At 37.2% G+C, this 25,720-nt stretch overlaps 1 protein-coding gene across 1 annotated transcript in view; it reads right to left on the bottom strand.

The window, feature by feature from the left end:
• The window catches only part of MROH9 (maestro heat like repeat family member 9), a 97,666-nt gene that overhangs the window by 3,465 nt on the left and 68,481 nt on the right, over positions 1–25,720 (bottom strand). The window contains exons 11-19 of the mRNA XM_060015466.1: positions 24,948–25,113; positions 23,634–23,776; positions 16,249–16,386; positions 15,539–15,659; positions 12,855–12,992; positions 10,576–10,752; positions 8,528–8,680; positions 8,310–8,426; positions 7,645–7,747 (exon numbers count right to left, since the gene is read on the bottom strand). Of these exons, the coding sequence (XP_059871449.1) occupies positions 7,645–7,747; positions 8,310–8,426; positions 8,528–8,680; positions 10,576–10,752; positions 12,855–12,992; positions 15,539–15,659; positions 16,249–16,386; positions 23,634–23,776; positions 24,948–25,113 (1,256 nt within the window). The remainder of the gene's footprint in view (positions 1–7,644; positions 7,748–8,309; positions 8,427–8,527; positions 8,681–10,575; positions 10,753–12,854; positions 12,993–15,538; positions 15,660–16,248; positions 16,387–23,633; positions 23,777–24,947; positions 25,114–25,720) is intronic.

Here is a 25,720-nt window from a genome sequence, read left to right as displayed (position 1 = left end):
CAAGCCCAACTGGAATTATATGGCATAAAATAGGGGTTGAGATTACTTACCTATGAAATTAATCGAGCACCATTAAGAGAAAAAAAACAAAGTCCTTTCCCTAATGCTTTGCAGGGTCATTTATATCGTGAATTTTGCAGGGGTCAGTGTCTTGACTCCATTCTAACATTGTGCCACTTCCATAGTACCTTAATGTAAAATGGGTCTTGATATCCAGTAGTATAAGTTCTTCAACTTTGTGATTCTTCTTCAGATTATCTTGGCTATTCTCAAATCTTTAAATTTTCATGTAAAAATTAGAATCAACTTCTCAAATTTCACACACACACACACACACACACACACACACCCACACCCACCCACCCAAAACCTCTGGTGAAATTTTGTTTGGGGTTGTATTGAATATACCGAACAGTCTGGGGAGAGTTGACATTGTTACAATACTTAATTCTTTAATCCATAAACATGATATATCACTCTATTTAAGTCTTCTTAAAAACTTCTCAACATTTTCTAGTTTTTTTGTGTATCAGTCTTGTACATCTTTCCTTAGTTTTATTTTGAGGTATTTGATGAATTTTGGTACAATGCATTAGGCATCAAAAAATCGATTTTCTAGTTGTTTATTGATAGTGTGTAGAAACCCAATTGATCTTTGTATATTGATGTTGTATATAGAAAACTTGCTAAATTTATTTAATTCCAGTAGTTTTTCTGAATTCTTTCCAGTGTTCTAAATACTCAATTATTTATCTGCAAATTTTGGAAGTTCTATTTTCTTTTTTCCAGACTTATACATTTTATTTCTTGTTATTACCTTATTTTAGTTTTGGAAAATTTTTGGTCATTATCTCTTCAACTATTTATTTTGTCTCATTCTTTCCCCACTATCCTTATGGAATGCATATGTTAGACCTTGTAACCATATCTCATATTATTATGCTCTGTTCATATTTTCCATTTTTAACTCTTTGAGCTTTGATCTTGAGGCTGAATATTTTATTCTGACATTTCTAATTCTCTTTATCTCTTTTCAGTTCTTTCTAGTCTGCTGCTAATTTTACCCATTGAGTTCTGCATTCCATCTCATTATTTAATCTTTTGAACATACTAATCATATTTATTTTAAAGTTCCTATCTGATAAATTTCAATAATTGCATATATTAGATTGTTTCTATTTTTTTTCCTCGTAATTAAAAAAAATCTAAACCTCTGGTTATTTTTGATTAAATCTCAGCTATTGTGTATACAATTTTGTGTAGATACTTTTAGGCTCTGGGCAATTTATCTTCTCCCAGAGAGGATTTATTTTTGCTTTTTTGGCAGGCAGTTAGGCTAGAGGTATATCCCCTTAATCCAACCAGGGAGTTAGATATTCAAAGGTTCAGTAATTTTAAGAGCTGGCCTATTTTTAGTTTACTCTCACTCTTAGGGTAGAGACATCAGGGATCCCAGCTGAAAACTTGCGGGTATTTACCAGAGTTCCTCCTCATTGTCAGTCCACTCCAAGTTTTATTCCTCCAGCTCTGTGAGACAGCTAAAATTTCTGCACAGTTTATCAGCCTCCCAGATACCCTTTTTGCATTTAGAATTGATCTATACATTTATAAAAGAAAATCTATAAAGGAAAATAATCCCCAAATCTCAGGCCTACTTCTTTTGGTTTTTCTACTTTCTCTTCACTGCCTTTATAAAAGCTCTTACATGTTTTCAGATAGATTTAAGAAATATTTTTATTGCTGTTCTTATTATCCTCATTTTCCATGTGATAAAATAAAAGTTCATAGAGATTAAGTAACTTGGTGAAGGTCACACGGCTAGTGGGTGTTCATTCTGAGATTTCAATGGAAACGTATCTACTCTCACCAATATTTCACACTGCCTCTGCTTCAGTCAAAATAGTGACCACAGAAATCACAATAATACATTATTTTCATAATACAACTTACAGATAGTAAAGCTCAAGATATTCTTATTGACAGGTGGAACATGGACTTAAAAATTTAAGAATAGGGCTTCCCTGGTGGCGCAGTGGTTGAGAGTCCGCCTGCCGATGCAGGGGACACAGGTTCGTGCCCCGGTCCGGGAAGATCCCACATGCCACGGAGTGGCTGGGCCCGTGAGCCATGGCTGCTGAGCCTGCGCGTCGGAGCCTGTGCTCCGCAACGGGAGAGGCCACAACACTGAGAGGCCCGCGTACAAAAAAAAAAAAAAAAAAAAAAAATTTAAGAATAATGTTTAAAAACAAAGCCCTGTGTTGTGGAGGTATCCTTAATTGGCATACTTTTGCTTAAGTTTGTAAATCAATGCAATTCCTTTCAGAATTAGATGGCGGGTACAAATAATGAATGAAAATTTCTTATGCTAGAGAGTACTAATTTCCCCTGTTGTCAAATTACTTCTTTATCTTTAGTTCTCTTACTAAAACTACCAATTTTTAGCTGGACACGTGGCCATCTAGCAGATGACTAGACTTTTAAGACTTCTTTGCAGCTAGGTATGGCCACATCTATGTTCCGGGCTAATGAGCATTTAGCAGAAGTTACAGTTGCTCTTTAAAGAGATGCCTGTGACCTCTTGATATTTTTCCCTTTCCAATTGAAGTGGTTGCAGGAGATGGAGGAAACATCTTGGACCTGATGTAGGAAACTGTGTGATGAGAATACTAGAGCAACAGAAGAGCTGACACTAGTCTACGTATACTTGGATTGTTAAATGAGAGAGAAATAAGCTACTATTTTGTTTAAGCCGTAATTATATTTGGGTCTTTCTTATACTGTAGGAACTTCAGAAATACAACACTAGCACCAAAGGAGCAAAACAGGTGGTAAAATTAGGCAAAAACAACTGAAAATTAAATGACTCTACTGAAATGGTGTTTTTGAAAGTTACAAATGAACTTTCAAATAGAATTTGATGTTTTGAAAGTTTTGAAACACGGCAGACTAACCACAATGCCAACAAGGTGGACGTGGAAGAATACAGTTAGTAGTGGTGGGGAGCGTGGGGACAGGAACTACAAGCTCCATCCACAAGCAGTCAGCTCTGCTCAGTTGCTACCAGGCAGAAATGCAGGTTCAGTGTAGCCTTATCTCCTCCCCCTATCAAATAATTGGAAATACAGATACTTATGCGAAAACTCTTAAATTTGGCAATTGTGACACACTGCTAGCTGTCAGTCTAATATCATTGTCCCCTTCTTGCCCAATAAAAAAAGTGCCAAGCAGCTCTTGCAAATGATGGTGGCATTGTGACAGTTCTGGTCATTGGGAGGTATAAGATGAATCACTGGTTGGGATTTTGAAGAAAGCCTTGTAAAATTAGGTTGACCCAGAGACACCTTTTGCCCTTTACATTTTTCTTTCTCCTTGGTGTAACACTGCGAAAATACTGAGGGTAATCAGAAAACACAAATAAGGATACAAGTCACATGCTAAGGATGATGGTATTATAAAGCCAATGATGCAATGAATATCTACATGCACACATCACTTCTCATATGTGACTATATCAGAGGATAAATTCTCTTGAGAAGAGATTATTAAGTCAAAAGAATATGCATTTCACATTTGGATGGAAATTACCAAACTGTGCTGAGATTGTAGTAATTTACACTCTGACCAGTAATGTAAGTGTTTGCCTACTTCCTGCAACCTGGACAAAACTATGTAGTATAATCATTTTTGTTCTTTGTCAGTTTGATGGATGGAAGCACTTTATCAATTCAATTTGCATCACTTTTTGGATGAGGCTGTGAAAATTTTATGTATATGAGCCAAGTAATTTTCTTCATGTACTTTGTCCGTTTTCCTAGTGGGTTGTTTGGCTTTTCTTACAGATTTGTAAGGATTCTTTAGACAGTAAGAATTCATGCACCCTTTATATGTGATAAGTGCCATAAATATTTTATTACAATTTGGCTTTTGACTTTGTTTATAGTGGTTTTGCCTTGCAAAAATATTTGTTTTTACATAGTTTGTCAATCTTTTATGATTTTTACTTTTACTTAGAATGATCTTACCTACCCCATGATTATAAAGCAAATTCTTCTACACTATTTTATCTAATCTTATTTATTATTATGGTTTTATTTTTAGCATTTGAGCCTTTGACCATCTGGAATTTATTTAGTGTAAAGAGTGGGATAGGAATAAAATAATTTTAAAAATTCCAGATGGCTCACCATGTGTCCCCAAACCATTTAAGGAATATTCCATATTTTCATCACTATTACTTAAAGCCAGTGATTCACTGTAAAATATTGCATGTTTTGGCAGTTATTTCTAGATGGTATTTTGTTCCATTTGTCTATCTATTCATTCCATGTGATTTTAATTACTGTAGCTATATTAATATCTGATAAGGTTAGTCCTTTCTCATTCTTTTTTGGTTAGAACTTCCTGGATATTCTTGCATGGTAACTTTTCTATATTAATTTTAAAATTAGGATGTCAATTTTGAAAAAAAAAAGCCCTATTGATATTTCAACGGGCATCTTATTCCATGTATAGATTAATTTAGGAAAGGACTGGCACATTTACAATTTTGATTCTTTCCTAAAATATGGTTTATACCTTTCAATTTATTTAAAATTTTTTTGTGTCTTTCAGTAATGTTTGCAGGTTTTCTTCATAGAAATACTGCATACATTTTAAAGTTTCTTTTTAGATCTTCCTTCCTTCCATCTATTCAATACATGACTTCATACACCTAGAATTGATTTTTGTGTAGGGTGTCAGGTAGGAATTTGTGTGTGTGTGTGTGTGTGTGTGTGTGTGTGTATTCCCATTGTCCTAGCACCTTTTATCAGACAGCCCATCATTTCTGATCTGATATATACTACCAGTTCTGATCTTTTATATTAGGTGTTTGTATATGTGTGCTGTTTCTAGGCTTTCTATTACAGTTTCACAGTTCTTGTCTTTCCTTGAGTGAGTAACGGATTGTCTAAAATTTGTTAGTTATATCTTCTTATGTTGGTCTTTTGCTCTTCCACATACATTTAGAATCAACTTGTCAAGATCTATGAAATTATCTGTTGGTATTTTTTATTATAACTGGATTGAACTTACTGATCAGTATTTCTCAGTAGGGGCTCTGGGGTTTCTAGATGGGATAATTTGTGACTAACACTGTTACAATTATTACTGAATATTAAGCATACTCCTGTAACATTAAATGCATTAATGGACATTAAATGCTATACCAACCTGAAAGCAAGCTGGCAAGGGAGATTGGGAGATGTAGACCATAGAGGTCAGTTTTTGAGGCATAGAGAAATGTAAAACATAGTGAAGAATGGACTGGGAGCTGGAAGTCCTACAGTTAAGTAGATACTGTATGTCCTTATGTGATAGTTTATCCATTCCTTCTTTAGTTGGCTGAATTCCATCCATCAATGATTTCTTCAAGAAGGATTCATGGTAATGAACTTATGCTGAGTTTTTATGTTTTAGAAATGTTTTCTTATTATTTTTATAGTTGGATATAATTTTGATAAGTATAAAATTCTTCAGTCATAATTTTTTTCTACTTAGGATTTATAGGCTCTATTCTACTACATTTTAGAGTTGAATACTGAAGTGGAGAAATCTAATGCCACATTTATTTATTTTGTAACGTATAGGTGACTTTTTTTTTGCTCAACGGCACGATGAATTCTTTAACTCTGAAGTTCCATAACTTTGTTAGGAAATGTCTTAATGTTTCATTCTGTATAAAACATTTCTTGAACAATTTTTACCATCAGTATATTTAATCAAATTTTTTTTAGTTCTTAAATTCTATCTTTGAATACTTTTTTCTGTCTAATTGTTCATTTTTCTTCATGGATATTATCTATGCATATTTGCATTCCTTTCATCTATCTTCTATATCTATCACTGCTTTCTAATTTTTCAAACTGTTTCTTGTTGGTTTATATTTTATTTTGCTAACATTTTTCAACCCTTTCCTCCTTGTTCCTTACTGGGTTATCAACAATATATATTTGCTCTTCCATTGGCTGCAATGAAGTTTTTTGCAATGGTTATATATTTTTTCTTACACTTTCCATCATGCTTTGAAAGCTTCTTTTACTTTTTGAAATTCTCTATTTTGCCATATATTTTCTTGAACATATTAATCAGTTTTTAAAACATATATCTCACATCTATGTCAGATAACTTTAGTATCTGGCTCTCCTGATGTTCTCCTTCCATTGTCTATTTTTTAAAAAAAATTTTATTGGAGTATAGTTGATTTACAGTGTTGTGTTAGTTTTAGGTATACAGCAAATCTCCTCCTAGAGTAATGAAAATAAAACAAAAATAAACAAATGGAGTCTAATTAAACTTAAAAGCTTTTCCACAGCAAAGGAAACCATAAACAAAGCAAAAAGACAACCCTCAGAATGCGAGAAAATATTTGCAGAGGAAGCAACCAACAAGGGATTAATCTCCAAAATATACAAACAGCTCATGAAGCTCAATATCAAAAAAACAAACAACCCAATCAAAAAATGGGCAGAAGATCTAAATAGACATTTCACCAAAGAAGACATACAGATGGCCAAAAAGCACAAAGCACATGAAAAGATGCTCAACATCACTAATTATTAGAGAAATGCAAAGCTTACTCTTCATGTGTTCCCGATATCCCATTATATATTCCCTGTGTGCTTATATCATTAGATTTTTATTTTAAAAAGTTTTGGATTCATGAATATATTTACCATGATTTTCAACTACTCTGTAGAAACATTTTCTAAAATTTGATTTTCTTCTTTGTGGGAAGTTTGTGGAAATTTCCAGTGTAGAATTCCGAATAGCATGAATTCTTTATGGTTTGAAATAATGTTCTTATAATACAGGGTTCTCTGTGTGTGTGTGTTCCTCTGCTCCACTCTGATCAACACAGATCATGAACTGTAGTGCTGATCATAATACAACTTGTCTTCTACCCTGACTAATGACAGACTTTTCTGTACAAGAATAATGTGACTAAGTATTTCCTCATTCCTTGGGGCCCCAGCTATTCGAGGATGCCAAATGGGGTCAAGGGAAGATCCCACTACCAAGTTGGGAATTCAGTTCCTATCATTCCAAATAAAGGATTATTAGTTTTGATCTTCATGGCGAGAATCTAGGCGGAAAAAAATGATTGGTCAGGTTTGTCCAAGGTCAAAAATTATAGTTGTTTTCTTTTAGAATCTTCCTGCACTCCCACAACTTTACATTTTCTTCTTCAAACTTTATTGGATTTGGTAGCTCTTCCTCATCTGTTGTAGTCTGTGGTTATAGATGTTCATGTTTTGTTGAAGATGGCATTTAAAAAATACATTATTCTTATTCTTTGGGGGGTGATTTTTAAGCAGTGAAGGAAAACTGTAGTGGTTTGCCACCATCTAAAATTTTGAAATTCATCCTGTTGCATGTACTTTGTATGATAATTTAATCACACAGCTATACCCACTGTGTATTATAAAGTAGAACTCTATACTCATGATATATTTTAACTTCTGTTCATCTTAGATATCACCATGAAAAGTACTGTCTATCATAAAGAAAGAAAATTTATAATTTTTTCAAGGAAAATTTCTAGCTGCTTACCCCATTCTTTACCTTTTAAGACAAATTAGGAAATTAGAATTGAATTTTACTTACCTATTAAAATAACTGATCCTCTTCTCAGATATGTTCTGGAACTCCTCAGGAATCCTAAGGTATCAGCTATCAAATCTATAACATATTTCTGATGAGAAATAAGCTGAGAATAAAAAAGGAAAAAAAATTCTCTCACTTATTGAAAGAGCACATTTGCTCTCTCCAGAGAGGCTTTCAGGGAAAAGAACTTGGTTGCTTATACCAAATCAGGGCCAGTTTAAAACTTGGGGGTTTCTGTGTATGAACGTTATTCTTTTGCTTGCAGGTATTATTCAGCTTATTACATGATATCCAAAGTTTGGGTTTCCAACTTTTGCTTAACACCCTTCCATCCCCATTTGTCTATCGTTGCAGTTTATGCTGGTTTTCAGAGAACCAGCTCATTCAGCCATGGAAAAGAAATTCCAGCTTTTCTTTTGGTGATCTGAAATGTTGCTACCTTTACACTGCTCAAAGTAGGTAGGTTGGAGGAAGAAACGATAGATGGAAAATGTTGAGGAAAAGAGAGTGGAAATTTTTAATTTTCTCTTGTCTCAAGTTCTAGCTATAATTGTTCATTTATCTTTTCTTTATATTCCTTGCTCATCATGCTTTTCATCACTTTGGATATCCTTTAAAGTTCCTCCTATAACTCTTGTGGTAGTAAACCCTGAGGGATCACTTACAAGATTGTTACAGATGTTGAGCACTACCAGCTCAAAACTGTAATGTTCATCCTTGAGCAAATATGATGTTGCCCATTTTAATTCTGAGGCACAGATTTCTAATGTATATTTACATGCCTGTGAAGTAGAAAAAGGTCAGTTAAAATCTATTCATCTGGTGTTACATAAAGCACTGCGATTCTCAGCAAAACTAAGAAAAACAAAATCACAGGACTTACTTTAACTACTCTTGCCTCTGTATCTTCCAGAAACAGAATCAGAGGCACCAAGCCTCCGAAAACCACATCATTCAGCATCCATGTGTACTGACTCATGTCCCTGAGTAACTCACCAAAGTGTCGAATGGCCATACTCCGAATGCCTCCATTACTCTGAAATATGCACACAGAAAAGACCTCATTTGAGGATATTTATATATATGCACACACACTATATACTATATATACTATGTATACTTATATACACTATATAGTATATATATTTATACGTATATATACTATATATGATGTGTCTATATGTGTATATATAATTTTTTTTTTTTTTTTTTTTGCGGTACGCGGGCCTCTCACTGCTGTGGCCTCTCCTGTTGCAGAGCACAGGCTCCGGATGCACAGACCCAGCGGCCATGGCTCACGGGCCCAGCCGCTCCGCGGCATGTGGGATCTTCCCAGACCAGGGCATGAACCCTTGTCCCCTGCATTGGCAGGCGGACTCTCAACCACTGCACCACCAGGGAAGCCCGTATATATATAATTATTATCATTTATTTTTAGAAAAGATTCAGTTTGGGTCTAAGAAGTCTAAGGGTCTAAGAAGATTCACTTTGGGTCTAAGCTTGTCTTTTGATTTTAAAATAAGACCTGCTTACCAAAATTCAGATTACCTTAAAGAAAATCCCCTGTGAAAAGTGAGTTTCTTAAATTTAGGAAGATAGTATTTAATAACATCCTAAAATTATAACATGTAAAAATCTATATAACTTGGAGATGATTTCTATAATACTTAGGGTAATGTGACCATGATGTCTTCAAATGCTGGAGGACTTTGCAGAATTGCCAGTGAATACCAATGCAAGTTCTTTGCATAATGGCATAGTACTAGGTTTCCAAGGGCTTACTTATGCCAAATAGGAAGGTGATTGGATTATAAAGATTCTAGAAGAGAAAAATTTCAAGTCAGAGGAAGAGGTTAATTTTTTAAAATATAATATCACCTTCAGTTTTTAAAAAAAGTTTATGATTCCATTTTGAAAATAATTCTTTACATGGGCATGCCAACTACTTATTAGCCGTGTGAACTTGGCCAAATATTCATTTCAGTTTTCCTCAGTTTCCTTATATGTAAACTGGATAATAGCAATAGAGTTTGTTAGAGGATTATGTGAAATTGTCCATGTAAATCCCTTAAAATAGTGCCTGGTACCTAGTAAACGCTCAATACATTTTAGCCACTATTATTATTACTATTCTTATCATTATGTCCTTATGAAAATATTTTCTGCCACTGTTTCCTTTTTCTATAGTTTAATAATATTGGGCCTTTCTTCAATGAAATCTGCAGAACTAAGAAGTTACACATTTTGGCAAGATAATTTACTATGAAATAATTCTCTGGTTCACAAACACTCATCAAAGGAATCTTTAAAAACAAATCGATTTCCCATAGCATACCAAAATGTTCTTGTTTATTAAAATACTATATTACTGTCATCCAACTTTTCTGGAACACGTTTACCATAAAAAATGAGAATTTTCAAAATGTACAACTTTCTGATGAAATACTTTCTAATTAAAGTTTTCTATGAAAATACCATATTCATTTGGGGCATTACACATGTCAACTCTAATACCCATAATATGCCTGCTATTCACTCTCTTTTACAGATGATGCACTAAGAGACTGAACCACCTGCTCAAGATTTCACAGCTAGTCAGTGGCAGCACAGGGATTTGAACCTAGGAAGTCCAGATTCAGGGTTAACAAACACAGCCACTAAACTATAATTCCTCTTTCATCTAAGAACAGAGGCTACATTTTGATTCTCTTTTCCTATGGGCAGACTTTTCCAGGTTCTCATAGTGTAGTTTAAAAACAAACAAACATAGAGCTTACTTGATTAATATTATTATCTCTGGAAAAAAAAAAGGTAGCTCTGCACAAAATGACTGCCTTTTGTTGACTTATTCTGGGATGTAATAGCATTGCCTTACCTGGGGCTTCAGCTTAATGATAAAACCTAATGATCTCATATATCTATGTAACTCACATGATCCATCAGAGAACAGTAGCTGCAAGCAATTCTGGTACACAGGGAGGAGTAGGTCACCTTGTCCAGTTTGCCTAAAAGTCTTCGAAGGGTCATCAAGGCCCGAATTACAACAGTCTTGTCTTGGGAAAGGAAGGCATCCAGGATGGCTATTAATAAGCTGCAGACATTTTCTATCTATATGTAAAAGGAAGAAAATGGTGGGATTTAAGAACTAGAAGGAGACTTGAGGTAGCTTTGGTACACACACCTCTGAGTTTGGGCAGTATGCAGTGATGTGCTGGAGCTAGCTTACAAGAGTCAATTGCCAAATTGTCAAAAATTTTGCAAGCTGATCATTAAAAGTCACTATTAAAAATTAAATTTTATAAATTTAGAAATAAAAACAATGGTAATAAATACTGAAGACTCATCACTTCCCGTTCTTTTGCTACATTTTGCTCTTTTATGCCTTTGAGGTTATTTACATGTAGTGTATCTGTATGGTGGGGATATTAAATAATGATGCACTACTGTGCATCTCCTCCCAAATCCATGTCTACTGATGTCCCTTTGATAGATTGAAATCATCCATAGTGGGAGTATTTACACCAGAGAAATTGGTCTTATTTTCACAGAGCTGCTTGTTTAAACATTTACCAACACACCACTGGCAGTATAACCTCGAAACTAGGTGACAATGACCTGTTTGGACATGAGAGCCACTGAGCTGCTGAGCTAGGTCATGGGCATCAATTGCAGATCAGAGACAAGCAGAATATCAGGCAATTAAAGCATGAAAAGGAGACACAAAAGGAGTGAAAGAAAGGCTGGAAAGAAAGGAAGTAAAAGAAATAAATAATATTTGCCAAAATAACAGCCAGAGGGCACTTGTGTCTGGCTGGAGTTTTTACCAATAGATAGTATGTGAAACCTCAAAACAGATCCCTCTCCACTGTTTCTCTCCCACTTTCCTAGACAACTTTGTTACATTGGTAATCGCATTGGTAAGAGGACTAGACAAGGCAATAACTAACTTTCTGTTCACAATACATCCTATTGACTTGTATGATTTATCTAAAGCAAATAAACTAGGCTCATTTCGTTCTAAATGCAAAATGAGTGCCCACTGACAGGCTTTAAGCTTTCAGAGACTATGCTTAATGGATATACTAGGATTTATTATTAAATTTATTATTAAATCAGTAATAATTTATGGAATATCTACAGTCTCAGCATTGTGCAGGCTACTTTGAAATTTACAAAAGAATTACAACACATAGGTGTATGCATTGACACACTCTTCCTGGAAGGCAAGAAGTATTCACATGACTTAGTGGGAAATGATATAGGACAGTAGTTCTCAAGTTCAACCTGCATTAGAATTACCTGGAGGACTTTTGAAAACATAGATTGGTGGGCACAACCCCCAGGATTTCTGATTCCATAGGCCTGTGATAGGGCCTGACAGTATGCTTTTTTTTTTTTTTTTTTTTTTTGCGGTACGTGGGCCTCCCACTGTTGTGACCTCTCCTTTTGCGGAGCACAGGCTCCAGACGCACAGGCTCAGCGGCCATGGCTCATGGGCCCAGCCGCTCCGCGGCATATGGGATCTTCCCGTACCGGGACACGAACCCGTGTCCCCTGCATCGGCAGGCGGACTCTCAACCACTGCGCCACCAGGGAAGTCCGACAGTGTGCATTTTTAACAAATTTCCAAAAGACTCTGATGCTGTTGGTTCAAGAGTCATAGGTAGAGAGCCATAAATATGAAATATTATATAAGCAAGTGCTTATAGTTGGTGTGGCCCTGAAAGGGTTGAGGCTGCTAGAGACCAGAATATCCAGTGAAGTTCGACTTGAGCTGATCATTGGAAAATAAGAAAAATGTGAATGGGTGAAGGAGGAAAGTGGTATAAAGGAAGAAAAAGCTTGAGCGAGTGCTCTGAGACAGGAAATTAATGTGTATGCATGTGTGTATGTTGGAGTGGAAAATAACGTATGTGTGGTTTAGAGTGTAACAAGAGTGTTCATGTAGAGCAATGCTGATAAATTCTGAGTGTAATGAGCGATTTTCTGGGAAAAATATAAATAAGGTGATAAAGCCAATAAATTGACTTAACACATCCTTTCCATTCAACCCAGTTTCCTTACTGATAAAACGCACAGCTTTGATATTGTGTTAGTGATGTATAAACTAAAAAATAATCAGTGTTTTGTCAGTAAGGATACTGAGTTCTACCAAATCTCAGATTATGAGTTCGATGGTGCTGGCAGACACAGATCACACACACACATACCTCGTTGATAACCGGTGCCATGCTGGCAATCTTCTGAAGGCTCAGTTTGCTAACTGCAGGATCAGAGTCATTGACCCAGTTTCTGAAGAGAACCAAAAATTCTTCTGGGAATGGGTCCTTGAAGAAATTATTGAGAAGCTAAAAGAAAACAATTAAGTTCATAGGCAGAGTAATGGCCAGGCATTGTTCTTGCTTCAGTCATAAAAATCAAGACATTTTCAGTAAAACAAACACAAATCACACTAAAACTCTAAATACTTACACATATTTTTACATATATTTCTGTGCCCATAGAGGGAAGGAGAAGTAGCAGATGGAATAGGAAATACATGCTTTGTTTTATATATATGATGAAAGAAATTTTCACATGTGGAATAACAGAGTTTACGTTAACTTTTTATACTTTTATGTTGCCTCATCTTTCTCTTACCTGGAAAACCTTGGTGCCTAATAGCATTAATATGTTTACTTATTCGTTTTCTACCATATAATGCATATACTAGTCTTAAAATTATGATACCAACACATATAACATCAATAAACCTCCTGAGGAAAAATAAATATTTCTTTACAGATTTTTTTTGTCCTTGCAATTTATCTCACTAAGGATGTACAAAGCACAGTGTTCATGTATTACTTGATCTTTCACAAATCTGTGGGGTGTGTATATGTGTGTGTGTGTGTGTGAGAGTGTGTGAGAGAGAGAGAGAGAGAGAGAGAGAGAGAAGCATACAATTCACAGAGAAAGACACTAAGATCATAATAGTTAAATAGGTAAAGGAAAGATCAGGTTGTTCATAATATGGAACTTTAATTTATAAATAATATTTTAAAAATGTTCAAACTCTCTAAAATTTTAAACAATAAGTACAAATCAAATCACCCCACAGGACATCACATCTGCCTCACACATTGGAAAGCTTGTTCATGGTGGTGAGAGTGCCGTGGGGTAAGCAGACCCACGAGCTGTGTGGGGAGCTCTGATTGGCACTGCTTTCCAGATAGCGGTTTGGTGTTAAAAATCCTTAGCCTTGAGAATGTTTATACCCTTTGGTTATTATCTCAGATTCTTGGAATCTATTATAAGAAAATAATCGAAAATACCAAAAGAAAGAAGATTTAGGCACAAAGATGTAAACTTGATTACTATTTATATCAGTAGGACTTGATTGCTATTTATATCAGTAGAAAACTAGAAATAACAAATATATATAAATAAATGGCATAGGCTTTGGTAATACTATCTTAGGTATCACTGGCTGATAAGACCAAAATAAGGTAAAATGCATAGATTGTGTGTTCAGAACAACAAAAGGCCAAGGGACCTCACAGTTGAACTGGAAAGTTGACGATTGCCCAGAATTTCTAAACAGAGAAAAGTGGTGGGAGAGTGTGGTCATTGCTGAGTTCCTGGAAAGATAGGCATGCCAATCTCCAGTAGCAGGAAGCATTACATTCATGATGAGAGAGGCAACTAGGTTTCCATCTAGGTATATTAATGATGCTTACATAAATCTTATGTAGTTTGTAAATTTCTTTTAAATGTAGCATTTTATGGAAGGGATTTTGTATCTCATGTTTAGACCTTTTTGGTGTTTGTACATACTTAAAGGGTAGTACAATAAAAATAATGAGTCACATAATAAAATAATGAGAGGTTCAAATGGATTAAGCAAGTTAGAAAAATACTGATTTGCTACTGCGATGTTAAGTTAAACTAATTCATGTATCCTTGTGAAAGCTTTAGAAGTATATAGTAGGGCTTCCCTGGTGGCGCAGGGGTTGAGGGTCCGCCTGCCGATGCAGGGGACACGGGTTTGTGCCCCGGTCTGGGAGGATCCAACATGCCGCGGAGTGGCTGGGCCCGTGAGCTCATGGCCACTGAGCCTGCGCGTCCGGAGCCTGTGCTCCGCAACGGGAGAGGCCACAACAATGAGAGGCCCGCGTACCGCAAAAAAAAAAAAAAAAAAAAAAAAAGAAGAAAAAACGAAGTATATAGTATACTGTATGGGTATGCCTTTTATAGTTTATTAACTATTTTGACATGAAGTTTGAAATGTAAAACTTTTGGGAATATTTGGCATCGTACCTTAGATCAGTACTTCCTTATTATATATTACTTTTATGGAAAATTAGATTTGACTCAGATAATTTCAATTTATAGAACTTTTTACATGCCTTTTGTAAGCAAAGGTACTGCCTCAATTTGCTTAACTCTGGTATGGCATTCCAATATTTGATGTAATATTCATATACAAAGTAATATAGTTCTATATCTTCATGTTACCCAGTTATTTAGCCCATTCCTTTTTTCCCCTAGGCAGTCTGAAGTATCGTTTAGACACTAGATGTTACCTACCACCTTCAGTAAACTTAATTATCCCTATATACTTTAAGAAGCTTGTAAAGAAATATGAACTAGGACTACAAAAATAATTAGTTTGTGCAAATCCGCACCCCCTAGGAAACTACAAAGGCCAACTCCTGAAACAGTCTAAAGGGACAACCCTCTCATAAATCTATCTTCGCCTTATGCCCCTCAGCTTCAGATATCTGTTATTGTCTTAACTTTTGGTAAGAACCAATATTCGGAGAGGGAGACAAAACATTAGAGAGTTGATTTAAGTTTGGATAAGGAAAGGGAATGAGAACTTGGTTGTTCACAGTCTCGTAATAAAACTCACTTCAGTGAGGAATATTATTGTGATGACGTTGTCTTCTGGCCTTCTAGGACCTTCCACTGAGAGCTTATAGAGATAATGCAAGGTGTCTGGAAACTGTGGAAAGTTATAGTCACTGAGAGTTCTGTAAAGAAGAATAAAGCACTGAATTAGCAAAGAAGATGAAAACACTTTCTGCATCAGCAAATGCTAATGGTAGAAAAGAGGGAAACATTATCTTCATATTTTGTATCACCAGATAAAAAGAAAGATATTCTTGAATATTCCTTAATCCAAGGTAAACTGCGGGCTCAGTATGAGTTCTACGCAGACTCTGTGGATAAAAGTCCTCTTCTATTATACTTTCCCAAATTTGTCTCATTGGGTACAGGTTTTTATCAGACCTCTTTAAAGTGGGAGCACATGTCTGATGCCTGCAGAGAAGGAATCAGTTAACAACAGAGGAAGGAAAAAGCAGATTCACCTCTAGTTCTCCATATCTGTTCTGTGGAGGGAGAATAATTTGGTGTCTACATCACTAGGTAAGAGAGCAAGGCAAGGAAAAGTAAAACCCCCCAAAATAAGTGAAAAAGTAGAAGTCAAATGGCAATTCAGATCATTAGGAGAGATTTGGAACTTGGAGTGGCTATTGACTGTGTTCCCACAGTGGCTTAGTCGAAGAAAGATGAAACAGGTGGGAAAGAGAGAACATTTCTCAATGCCCCTGTTCTTACTTGGCAACAAGGTAGACTCCATGATGGTGAAACAGTGCTTGGGAAAACTGGTTCCAACAATTCTTTCTCTTTAGAGCAATATCCACTTGTTGCAGTCCAGAACAATTCAGCAGAACTCTCAGTGCATCTCGAGCATAGCTAAGGTCCCAAAGAAGAGGAGAGTCATCACCTGCAAGTGGCCTTCACATAACTAGATACAAGTGATTATTTGCCTTTTCATTCTATGTTGGGCAGGATGCCAGTTTTGGGAAAGGGGGGTGTTTCAAAGGAAAAGACCATTAAATGCTCTTAATGTCCCCTGATTAACAGGACATGGGATGCGGGGTTAAACTGAAATTGTAGCATGTAAAATCTAGGATTAATCATAGAGCAGCTTATTAGTTTATTAAAAGCTTGTTAGCAAAAGATGTTAAGTGATGTGAAGACATGCTAAAGGTGCCTGTTGATTGTCTTCTTTGAATGCTTTAAATAAATAGAATACATTCTTATCTACTTGGGATGATTTGGTGTCTGTCTGCTTGAAAGAGAGTGGATTAAATATCTTAATGGGATTGTGTTTTAGAGTCCTGCCTGACTTAGAAGTCCACACCAGATGAGGGCAAATAGCAGAAAGTTGGGTCCTGATTTCCCTGGAGAGCAGGGAAGCTTACTGTAATCGCTTGGGCAAAAGAGAAGAGCTGAACCTTACCTTATGTGGACAGAATGACTGCATGCTATCATAAGCCCACACATCACATCACCAACCACAAAATAAATTTACAGTTCACAAAGCACATTTGTGCACATTATTTTTTTTTTAACATCTTTATTGGGGTATAATTGCTTTACAATGGTGTGTTAGTTTCTGCTTTATAACAAAGTGAATCAGTTATACATATACATATGTTCCCATATCTCTTCCCTCTTGCGTCTCCCTCCCTCCCACCCTCCCTATCCCACCCCTCCCGGCTGTCACAAAGCACCAAGCCAATACCCCTGTGCCATGTGGCTGCTTCCAACTACCTATCTACCTTACTACGTTTGTTAGTGTGTATATGTCCATGACTCTCTCTCGCCCTGTCACAGCTCACCCTTCCCCCTCCCCATAACCTCAAGTCCGTTCTCTAGGAGGTCTGCGTCTTTATTCCTGCCTTACCCCTAGGTTCTTCATGACATTTTTTTTCTTAAATTCCATATATATGTGTTAGCATACGGTATTTGTCTTTCTCTTTCTGACTTACTTCACTGTATGACAGACTCTAGGTCTATCCACCTCATTACAAATAGCTCAATTTCGTTTCTTTTTATGGCTGAGTAATATTCCATTGTATATATGTGCCACATCTTCTTTATCCATTCATCCGATGATGGGCACTTAGGTTGTTTCCATCTCCGGGCTATTGTAAATAGAGCTGCAATGAACATTTTGGTACATGACTTTTTGAATTTCGGTTTTCTCAGGGTATATGCCCAGTAGTGGGATTGCTGGGTCATATGGTAGTTCTATTTGTAGCTTTTTAAGGAACCTCCATACTGTTCTCCATAGTGGCTGAACCAATTCACATTCCCACCAACAGTGCAAGAGGGTTCCCTTTTCTCCACACCCTCTACAGCATTTATTGTTTCTAGATTTTTTGATGATGGCCATTTTGACTGGTGTGAGATGATATCTCATTGTAGTTTTGATTTGCATTTCTCTAATGATTAATGATGTTGAGCATTCTTTCATGTGTTTGTTGGCAGTCTGTATATCTTCTTTGGAGAAATGTCTATTTAGGTCTTCTGCCCATTTTTGGATTGGGTTGTTTGTTTTTTTGTTATTGAGCTGCATGAGCTACTTGTAAATTTTGGAGATTAATCCTTTGTCGGTTACTTCATTTGCAAATATTTTCTCCCATTCTGAGGGTTGTCTTTTGGTCTTGTTTATGGTTTCCTTTGCTGTGCAAAAGCTTTGAAGTTTCATTAGGTCCCATTTGTTTATTTTTGTTTTTATTTCCATTACTCTAGGAGGTGGGTCAGAAAGGATCTTGCTGTGATTTATGTCATAGAGTGTTCTGCCTATGTTTTCCTCTAAGAGTTTGATAGTTTCTGGCCTTATATTTAGGTCTTTAATCCATTTTGAGCTTATTTTTGTGTATGGTGTTAGGGAGTGATCTAATCTCATACTTTTACATGTAGCTGTCCAGTTTTCCCAGCACCACTTATTGAAGAGGCTGTCCTTTCTCCACTGTACATTCCTGCCACCTTTATCAAAGATAAGGTGTCCATATGTGCATGGGTTTATCTCTGGGCTTTCTATCCTGTTCCATTGATCTATCTTTCTGTTTTTGTGCCAGTACCGTACCGTCTTGATAACTGTAGCTTTGTAGTATAGTCTGAAGTCAGGGAGCCTGATTCCTCCAGTTCCTTTTTTCCGTTCTCAAGATTGCTTTGGCTATTCGGGGTCTTTTGTGTTTCCATACAAATTGTGAAATTTTTTGTTCTAGTTCTGTGAAAAATGCCAGTGGTAGTTTGATAGGGATTGCATTGAATCTGTAGATTGCTTTGGGTAGTAGAGTCATTTTCACAATGTTGATTCTTCCAATCCAAGAACATGGTATATCTCTCCATCTGCTTGTATCATCTTTAATTTCTTTCATCAGTGTCTTACAATTTTCTGCATACAGGTCTTTTGTCTCCTTAGGTAGGTTTATTCCTAGATATTTTATTCTTTTTGTTGCAGTGGTAAATGGGAGTATTTTCTTGATTTCACTTTCAGATTTTTCATCATTAGTATATAGGAATGCCAGAGATTTCTGTGCATTAATTTTGTATCCTGCTACTTTACCAAATTCATTGATTAGCTCTAGTAGTTTTCTGGTAGCATCTTTAGGATTCTCTATGTATAGGATCATGTCATCTGCAAACAGTGACAGCTTTACTTCTTCTTTTCCGATTTGGATTCCTTTTATTTCCTTTTCTTCTCTGATTGCTGTGGCTAAAACTTCCAAAACTATGTTGAATAAGAGTGGTGAGAGTGGGCAACCTTGTCTTGTTCCTGATCTTAGTGGCAATGCTTTCAGTTTTTCACCATTGAGGATGATGTTTGCTGTGGGCTTGTCATATATGGCCTTTATTATGTTGAGGAAAGTTCCCCCTATGCCTACTTTCTGCAGGGTTTTTATCATAAATGGGTGTTGAATTTTGTCGAAAGCTTTCTCTGCATCTATTGAGATGATCATATGGTTTTTCTCCTTCAATTTGTTAATATGGTGTATCACGTTGATATATTTGCGTATATTGAAGAATCCTTGCATTCCTGGAATAAACCCCACTTGATCGTGGTGTATGATCCTTTTAATGTGCTGTTGGATTCTGTTTGCTAGTATTTTGTTGAGGATTTTTGCCTCTATGTTCATCAGTGATATTGGCCTGTAGTTTTCTTTCTTTGTGACATCCTTGTCTGGTTTTGGTATCAAGGTGATGGTGGCCTCGTGGAAGGAATTTGGGAGTGTTCCTCCCTCTGCTATATTTTGGAAGAGTTTGAGAAGGATAGGTGTTAGCTCTTCTCTAAATGTTTGATAGAATTCGCCTGTGAAGCCATCTGGTCCTGGGCTTTTCTTTGTTGGAAGATTTTTAATCACAGTTTCAATTTCAGTGCTTGTGATTGGTCTGTTCATATTTTCTATTTCTTCCTGATTCAGTCTTGGCAGGTTGTGCATTTCTAAGAATTTGTCCATTTCTTCCAGATTGTCCATTTTATTGGCATAGAGTTGCTTGTAGTAATCTCTCATGATCTCTTTTATTTCTGCAGTGTCAGTTGTTACCTCTCCTTTTTCATTTCTAATTCTATTGATTTGAGTCTTCTCCCTTTTTTTCTTGATAAGTCTGGCTAGTGGTTTATCTATTTTGTTTATCTTCTCAAAGAACCAGCTTTTAGTTTCATTGATCTTTGCTATTGTTTCCTTCATTTCTTTTTCATTTATTTCTGATGTGATTTTTATGATTTCTTTCCTTCTGCTAGCTTTGGGGTTTTTTTGTTCTTCTTTCTCTAATTGCTTGAGGTGCAAGGTTAGGTTGTTTATTCTAGATGTTTCCTGCTTCTTAAGGTGGGCTTGTATTGCTATAAACTTCCCCCTTAGAACTGCTTTTGCTGCATCCCACAAGTTTTGGGTCGTTGTGTCTCCATTGTCATTTGTTTCTAGGTATTTTTTGATTTCCTCTTTGATTTCTTCAGTGATCACTTCATTATTAAGTAGTGTATTGTTTAGCCTCCATGTGTTTGTATTTTTTACAGATCTTTTCCTGTAATTGATATCTAGTCTCATGGCGTTGTGGTCAGAAAAGATACTTGATACAATTTCAATTTTCTTAAATTTGCCAAGGCTTGATTTGTGACCCAAGATATGATCTATCCTGGAGAATGTTCCGTGAGCACTTGAGAAAAATGTGTATTCTGTTGTTTTTGGATGGAGTGTCCTATAAATATCAATTAAGTCCATCTTGTTTAATGTATCATTTAAAGCTTGTGTTTCCTTATTTATTTTCATTTTGGATGATCTGTCCATGGGTGAAAGTGGGGTGTTTAAGTCCCCTACTATGAATGTGTTACTGTCAATTTCCCCTTTTATGGCTGTTAGTATTTGCCTTATGTATTGAGGTGCTCCTATGTTGGGTGCATAAATATTTACAATTGTTATATCTTCTTCTTGGATCGATCCCTTGATCATTATGTAGTGTCCTTCTTTGTCTCTTTTAATAGTCCTTATTTTAAAGTCTATTTTGTCTGATATGAGAATTGCTACTCCAGCTTTCTTTTGGTTTCCATTTGCATGGAATATCTTTTTCCATCCCCTTACTTTTAGTCTGTATGTGTCTCTAGGTCTGAAGTGGGTCTCTTGTAGACAGCATATGTAAGGGTCTTGTTTTTGTATCCATTCAGCTAATCTGTGTCTTTTGGTGGGAGCATTTAGTCCATTTACATTTAAGGTAATTATCGATATGTATGTTCCTATTCCCATTTTCTATATTGTTTTGGGTTCGTTATTATAGGTCTTTTCCTTCTCTTGTGTTTCTTGCCTAGAGAAGATCCTTTAGCATTTGTTGTAAAGCTGGTTTGGTGGTGCTGAACTCTCTCAGCTTTTGCTTGTCTGTAAAGGTTTTTATTTCTCCATCAAATCTGAATGAGATCCTTGCTGGGTAGAGTAGTCTTGGTTGCAGGTTTTTCTCCTTCATCACTTTCAGTATGTCCTGCCACTCCCTTCTGGCTTGTATGGTTTCTGCTGAAAGATCAGCTGTTAACCTTATGGGGATTCCCTTATGTGTTATTTGTTGTTTTTCCCTTGCTGCTTTTAATATGCTTTCTTTGTATTTAATTTTTGACAGTTTGATTAATATGTGTCTTGGCGTATTTCTCCTTGTATTTATCCTGTATGGGACTCTCTGTGCTTCCTGGACTTGATTAACTATTTCCTTTCCCATATTAGGGAAGTTTTCAACTATAATCTCTTCAAATATTTTCTCAGTCCCTTTCTTTTTCTCTTCTTCTTCTGGAACCCCTATAATTCGAATGTTGGTGCGTTTAATGTTGTCCCAGAGGTCTCTGAGACTGTCCTCAGTTCTTTTCATTCTTTTTTCTTTATTCTGCTCTGCAGTAGTTATTTCCACTATTTTATCTTCCAGGTCACTTATCCGTTCTTCTGCCTCAGTTATTCTGCTATTGATCCCATCTAGAGTATTTTTAATTTCATTTATTGTGTTGTTCATCATTGCTTGTTTCATCTTTAGTTCTTCTAGGTCCTTGTTAACTGATTCTTGCATTTTGTCCATTCTATTGTCCATTCTATCTCCAAGATTTCGGATCAACCTTACTATCATTATTCTGAATTCTTTTTCAGGTAGACTGCCTATTTCCTCTTCATTTGTTAGGTCTGGTGCATTTTTATCTTGCTCCTTTATCTGCTGTGTGTTTTTCTGTCTTCTCATTTTGCTTATCTTACTGTGTTTGGGGTCTCCTTTTTGCAGGCTGCAGGTTCGTAGTTCCTCCTGTTTTTGATATCTGTCCCCAGTGGCTAAGGTTGGTTCAGTGGGTTGTGTAGGTTTCCTGGTGGAGGGGACTAGTGCCTGTGTTGTGGTGGATGAGGCTGGATCTTGTCTCTCTAGTGGGCAGGTTCACGTCTGGTGGTGTTTTTGGGGTGTCTGTGGCCTTATTATTATTTTAGGCAGCCTCTCTGCTAATGGGTGGGGTTGTGTTCCTGTCTTGCTAGTTGTTTGGCATAGGTTGTCCAGCACTGTGGCTTGCTGGTCGTTGAGTGAAGCTGGGTGCTGGTGTTAAGATGGAGGTCTCTGGGAGTTTTTCGCCGTTTGATATTATGTGGAGCTGGGAGGTCTCTTGTTGACCAGTGTCCTGAAGTTGGCTCTCCTACCTCAGAGGCAGAGCCCTGACTCCTGGCTGGAGCATCAAGAGCTTTTCATCCACACGGCTCAGAATAAAAGGGAGAAAAAGTAGAGGGAATTAGTAGAAGTATGAGGAAAGAAAGAAGGAAAGGAGGGAAGGAAGGAAGGAAGAAAGAAAGAAAGAAGCAAAGAAGGAAAGAAGGGAAGAAAGGAGGGAGGGAGGGAGGGAGGAAGGAAGGAAGGAGGGAAAGAAGGAAAAAAGACAGAAAGAAAGAAGATACAGTCAAAATAAAATAAAGTATAATAAAATTATTGAATTAAAAAATTCTTATTTAGAAAAAAAAGAACGGACGGATAGAACCTTAGGACAAATGTTGGAAGCAAAGCTATACAGACAAAATCTTACACAGAAGCATACACATACACCCTCACTAAAAGAGGTAAAGGGGGAAAAATCATAAATCTTGCTGTCAGAGACCACCTCCTCAATATGGGATGATTCGTTGTCTTTTGGGAGGTCTGAGGTCTCTGCCAGCGTTCAGTAGGTGTTCTGTAGGAGTTGTTCCACGTGTAGATGTATTTCTGGTGTATCTGTGGGGAGGAAGGTGATCTCCGCGTCTTACTCTTCCGCCATCTTCCACTACTGTTTGTGTGCACATTATTTTTACCTTAAACGTAATTTACCCTGAGAGATCACTATCAGAGTAAATGGCAGAGCTAGTACATGTCTGGTTTTGGACCTGTTTTTCCTCCCTACTCTCTCTCTGCGTGGTGGCTTCCCTTTGTGGCAGGAATAAACCGTGTTCTGTGGGAGTGGTTTTTTATATACTGCATACACATTCAGGGAAGGTCCCAGCTTACTTCTAGGTACTTAGGATAGTTACTTTTCCAAAGGCATCCTACCCTGCAGAGGAGAGAAAACTGTAATAAATGAATATACTGCACAAGGGATTATATAGTTGCACATGAACCCAAGGGAGTAGAAATATTTGACAGCTGGAAGCTCATTTCTTATACCACTAGTATCTCACAAAGTCCTGTCCTCTGTCATCAGTCTCAGGTTGCTAGTGTAATAGAGTTGAAGCATGAGGGCCATCAAGAGCTGGGGGAAAAACTGGGCCACCGCTTTCGTGTAAGAACCAATAGGCAGCAATGTGCACAGGGCCTGGGATGCCTATAAGGGAAGGAAAAAGGAGTCAAGAATGTAACCATCTCCCTTTAAACCCAGTCAGCAGTGGTGAGGTGGGTGGAAAGGCAGGGACTCTGCAACTCCTCCCCCAAATTCCTTGAAGGAAGCCTGAAGCATGCATGTGTATTCATTCATTCAATAACAGTTACTCAGTCCATTTTGAAGCAGGAACTGCACCAAGCATTCTCTGACCATGGGCTCCCAAATCACTATCAACAGTGCCTGATTGCCAAACCAGCAGGAAGCAAGCTGATTCTCAAGGAAGGCATACCTCCCAAGGCTCCATGCCTATGTGCTCATGAAGAATAGTCTTGCCAGTAACCCAGGTCCTCCCAGTGCTTCAACAATCCCGGGCAGTGAAATATTTAAGGAGGGGCATGCCAGGTCAACTAACAAATTTTTTGGTCTACTGACCACTACAATACCCACTCTATCAGAGAAACACATCTCACCACCTCACATTTGTGGAGGATTATCCAGTTTTTCCCCTCTTATATGTCTGCAAGACTTGAATTTACTCCCAGGAGTGGCGATTTGGGTGCTTGGGAGATATATAATGATGGACACAAATGAGGTTTGGCCTTCACATGCCTATCAAGAGTCTGTGTGATCTGGCTGGTGGCTACCTCTCTGATACCATCTCCTACACCTTCACCCTTGCTCAGTACTCTCCAGATGTTTTGGCCTCCTTGCTTCACTGATATACCAGGTAAGCTCCCGTCACCACGTGGCTTTTGCCCTTCTCTCTGTCTAGAACTCTCATGCCCAGATATCTGCAAGGATCACTCCCTCACCTCATTCAGGTCTCTGATTCGATGTCACTGCAGCAGAGAGACCTGCCCTGACCAATTTACCTAAACCTTCCCTGCCACTTTCTTTCCCCCACCCCACTTTATATCTCTTCTAAGCTTTGTATCATCTGACACATAACACATTTTTTTGGTTCATTGTCTGTGTCTCTTACAAGAATGTAAGCTTCATGATCGAGGTGTGACATGTAGTAGGCATTCAATAAATATGTGTTGAGTGAATGAATGAATGAATGAATGAGAGCCAGATTGTGTCAAGGAAGTATGACTCAGACTGCGAGCAGATAGGGATTTTCACGACTAAGAAAACAACACCAGGAAAAAGAAACACTCATTGTATTATTTACCGCCACGGGCATCATGTTAGTAGTGTCAAGAGAGAAATGTCTTCTTTCCGTTTTTCTTTCTTCCGTTGTCCCAGGCTTTCCTTTCAGTATCAACAAGATTGTCTTCAGCACAAGTGGAGCCACACTTGACTCAGAACCAGCCGCCTGCCACATCAGCATCAGAGTGCTGCAAACACAGCCCCCCATCCCCGATAATGAAAATCATACGTTTTTCATTTCCTACTCAACACTGTGACACAAATCAGGAAAAGAGTCTTGGTTCTACATCTTTATAGTGCGAAGAAACTGCAGACAAGTCCAAAACTAACTGATATTCCCATTTCCAAATGATCCCATTAAGTTTCTTGTCCTTGAAAACAGGGGAAGAATTTCAATATGGTCTTGTGGAAAGTACAGACTGTAAGTCTGCAAGTTCATTTCCTACTGCTATTTAAATACCTGTCCAGCTCAGTATCAGGAACTGATCAGCTTTCTGTACTCCATACTCTTCCCTCCCACCTTGTGACCTTGTTTGTCTAGGGATAATAGAGTATTTAAAAACTGGTACGGAAATACAAATTAATATATAAATAAATATATCAATTAAAAAAACTAAGTAAAAAGCTAACTAAATTAAAGAAAAACTACATAACTTAAAAATTAGAAAATTAAATTTAAAAACTAGGGCTTCCCTGGTGGCGCAGTGGTTGAGAGTCCGCCTGCCGATGCAGGAGACACGGGTTCGTGCCCCGGTCCGGGAAGATCCCACATGCTGCGGAGCGGCTGGACCCATG

The sequence above is a fragment of the Delphinus delphis genome, chromosome 1, assembly GCF_949987515.2.
Source record: "Delphinus delphis chromosome 1, mDelDel1.2, whole genome shotgun sequence".
In the NCBI taxonomy this organism is placed as follows: domain Eukaryota; kingdom Metazoa; phylum Chordata; class Mammalia; order Artiodactyla; family Delphinidae; genus Delphinus; species Delphinus delphis.
This window is presented reverse-complemented; position numbering and strand designations above follow the sequence as displayed.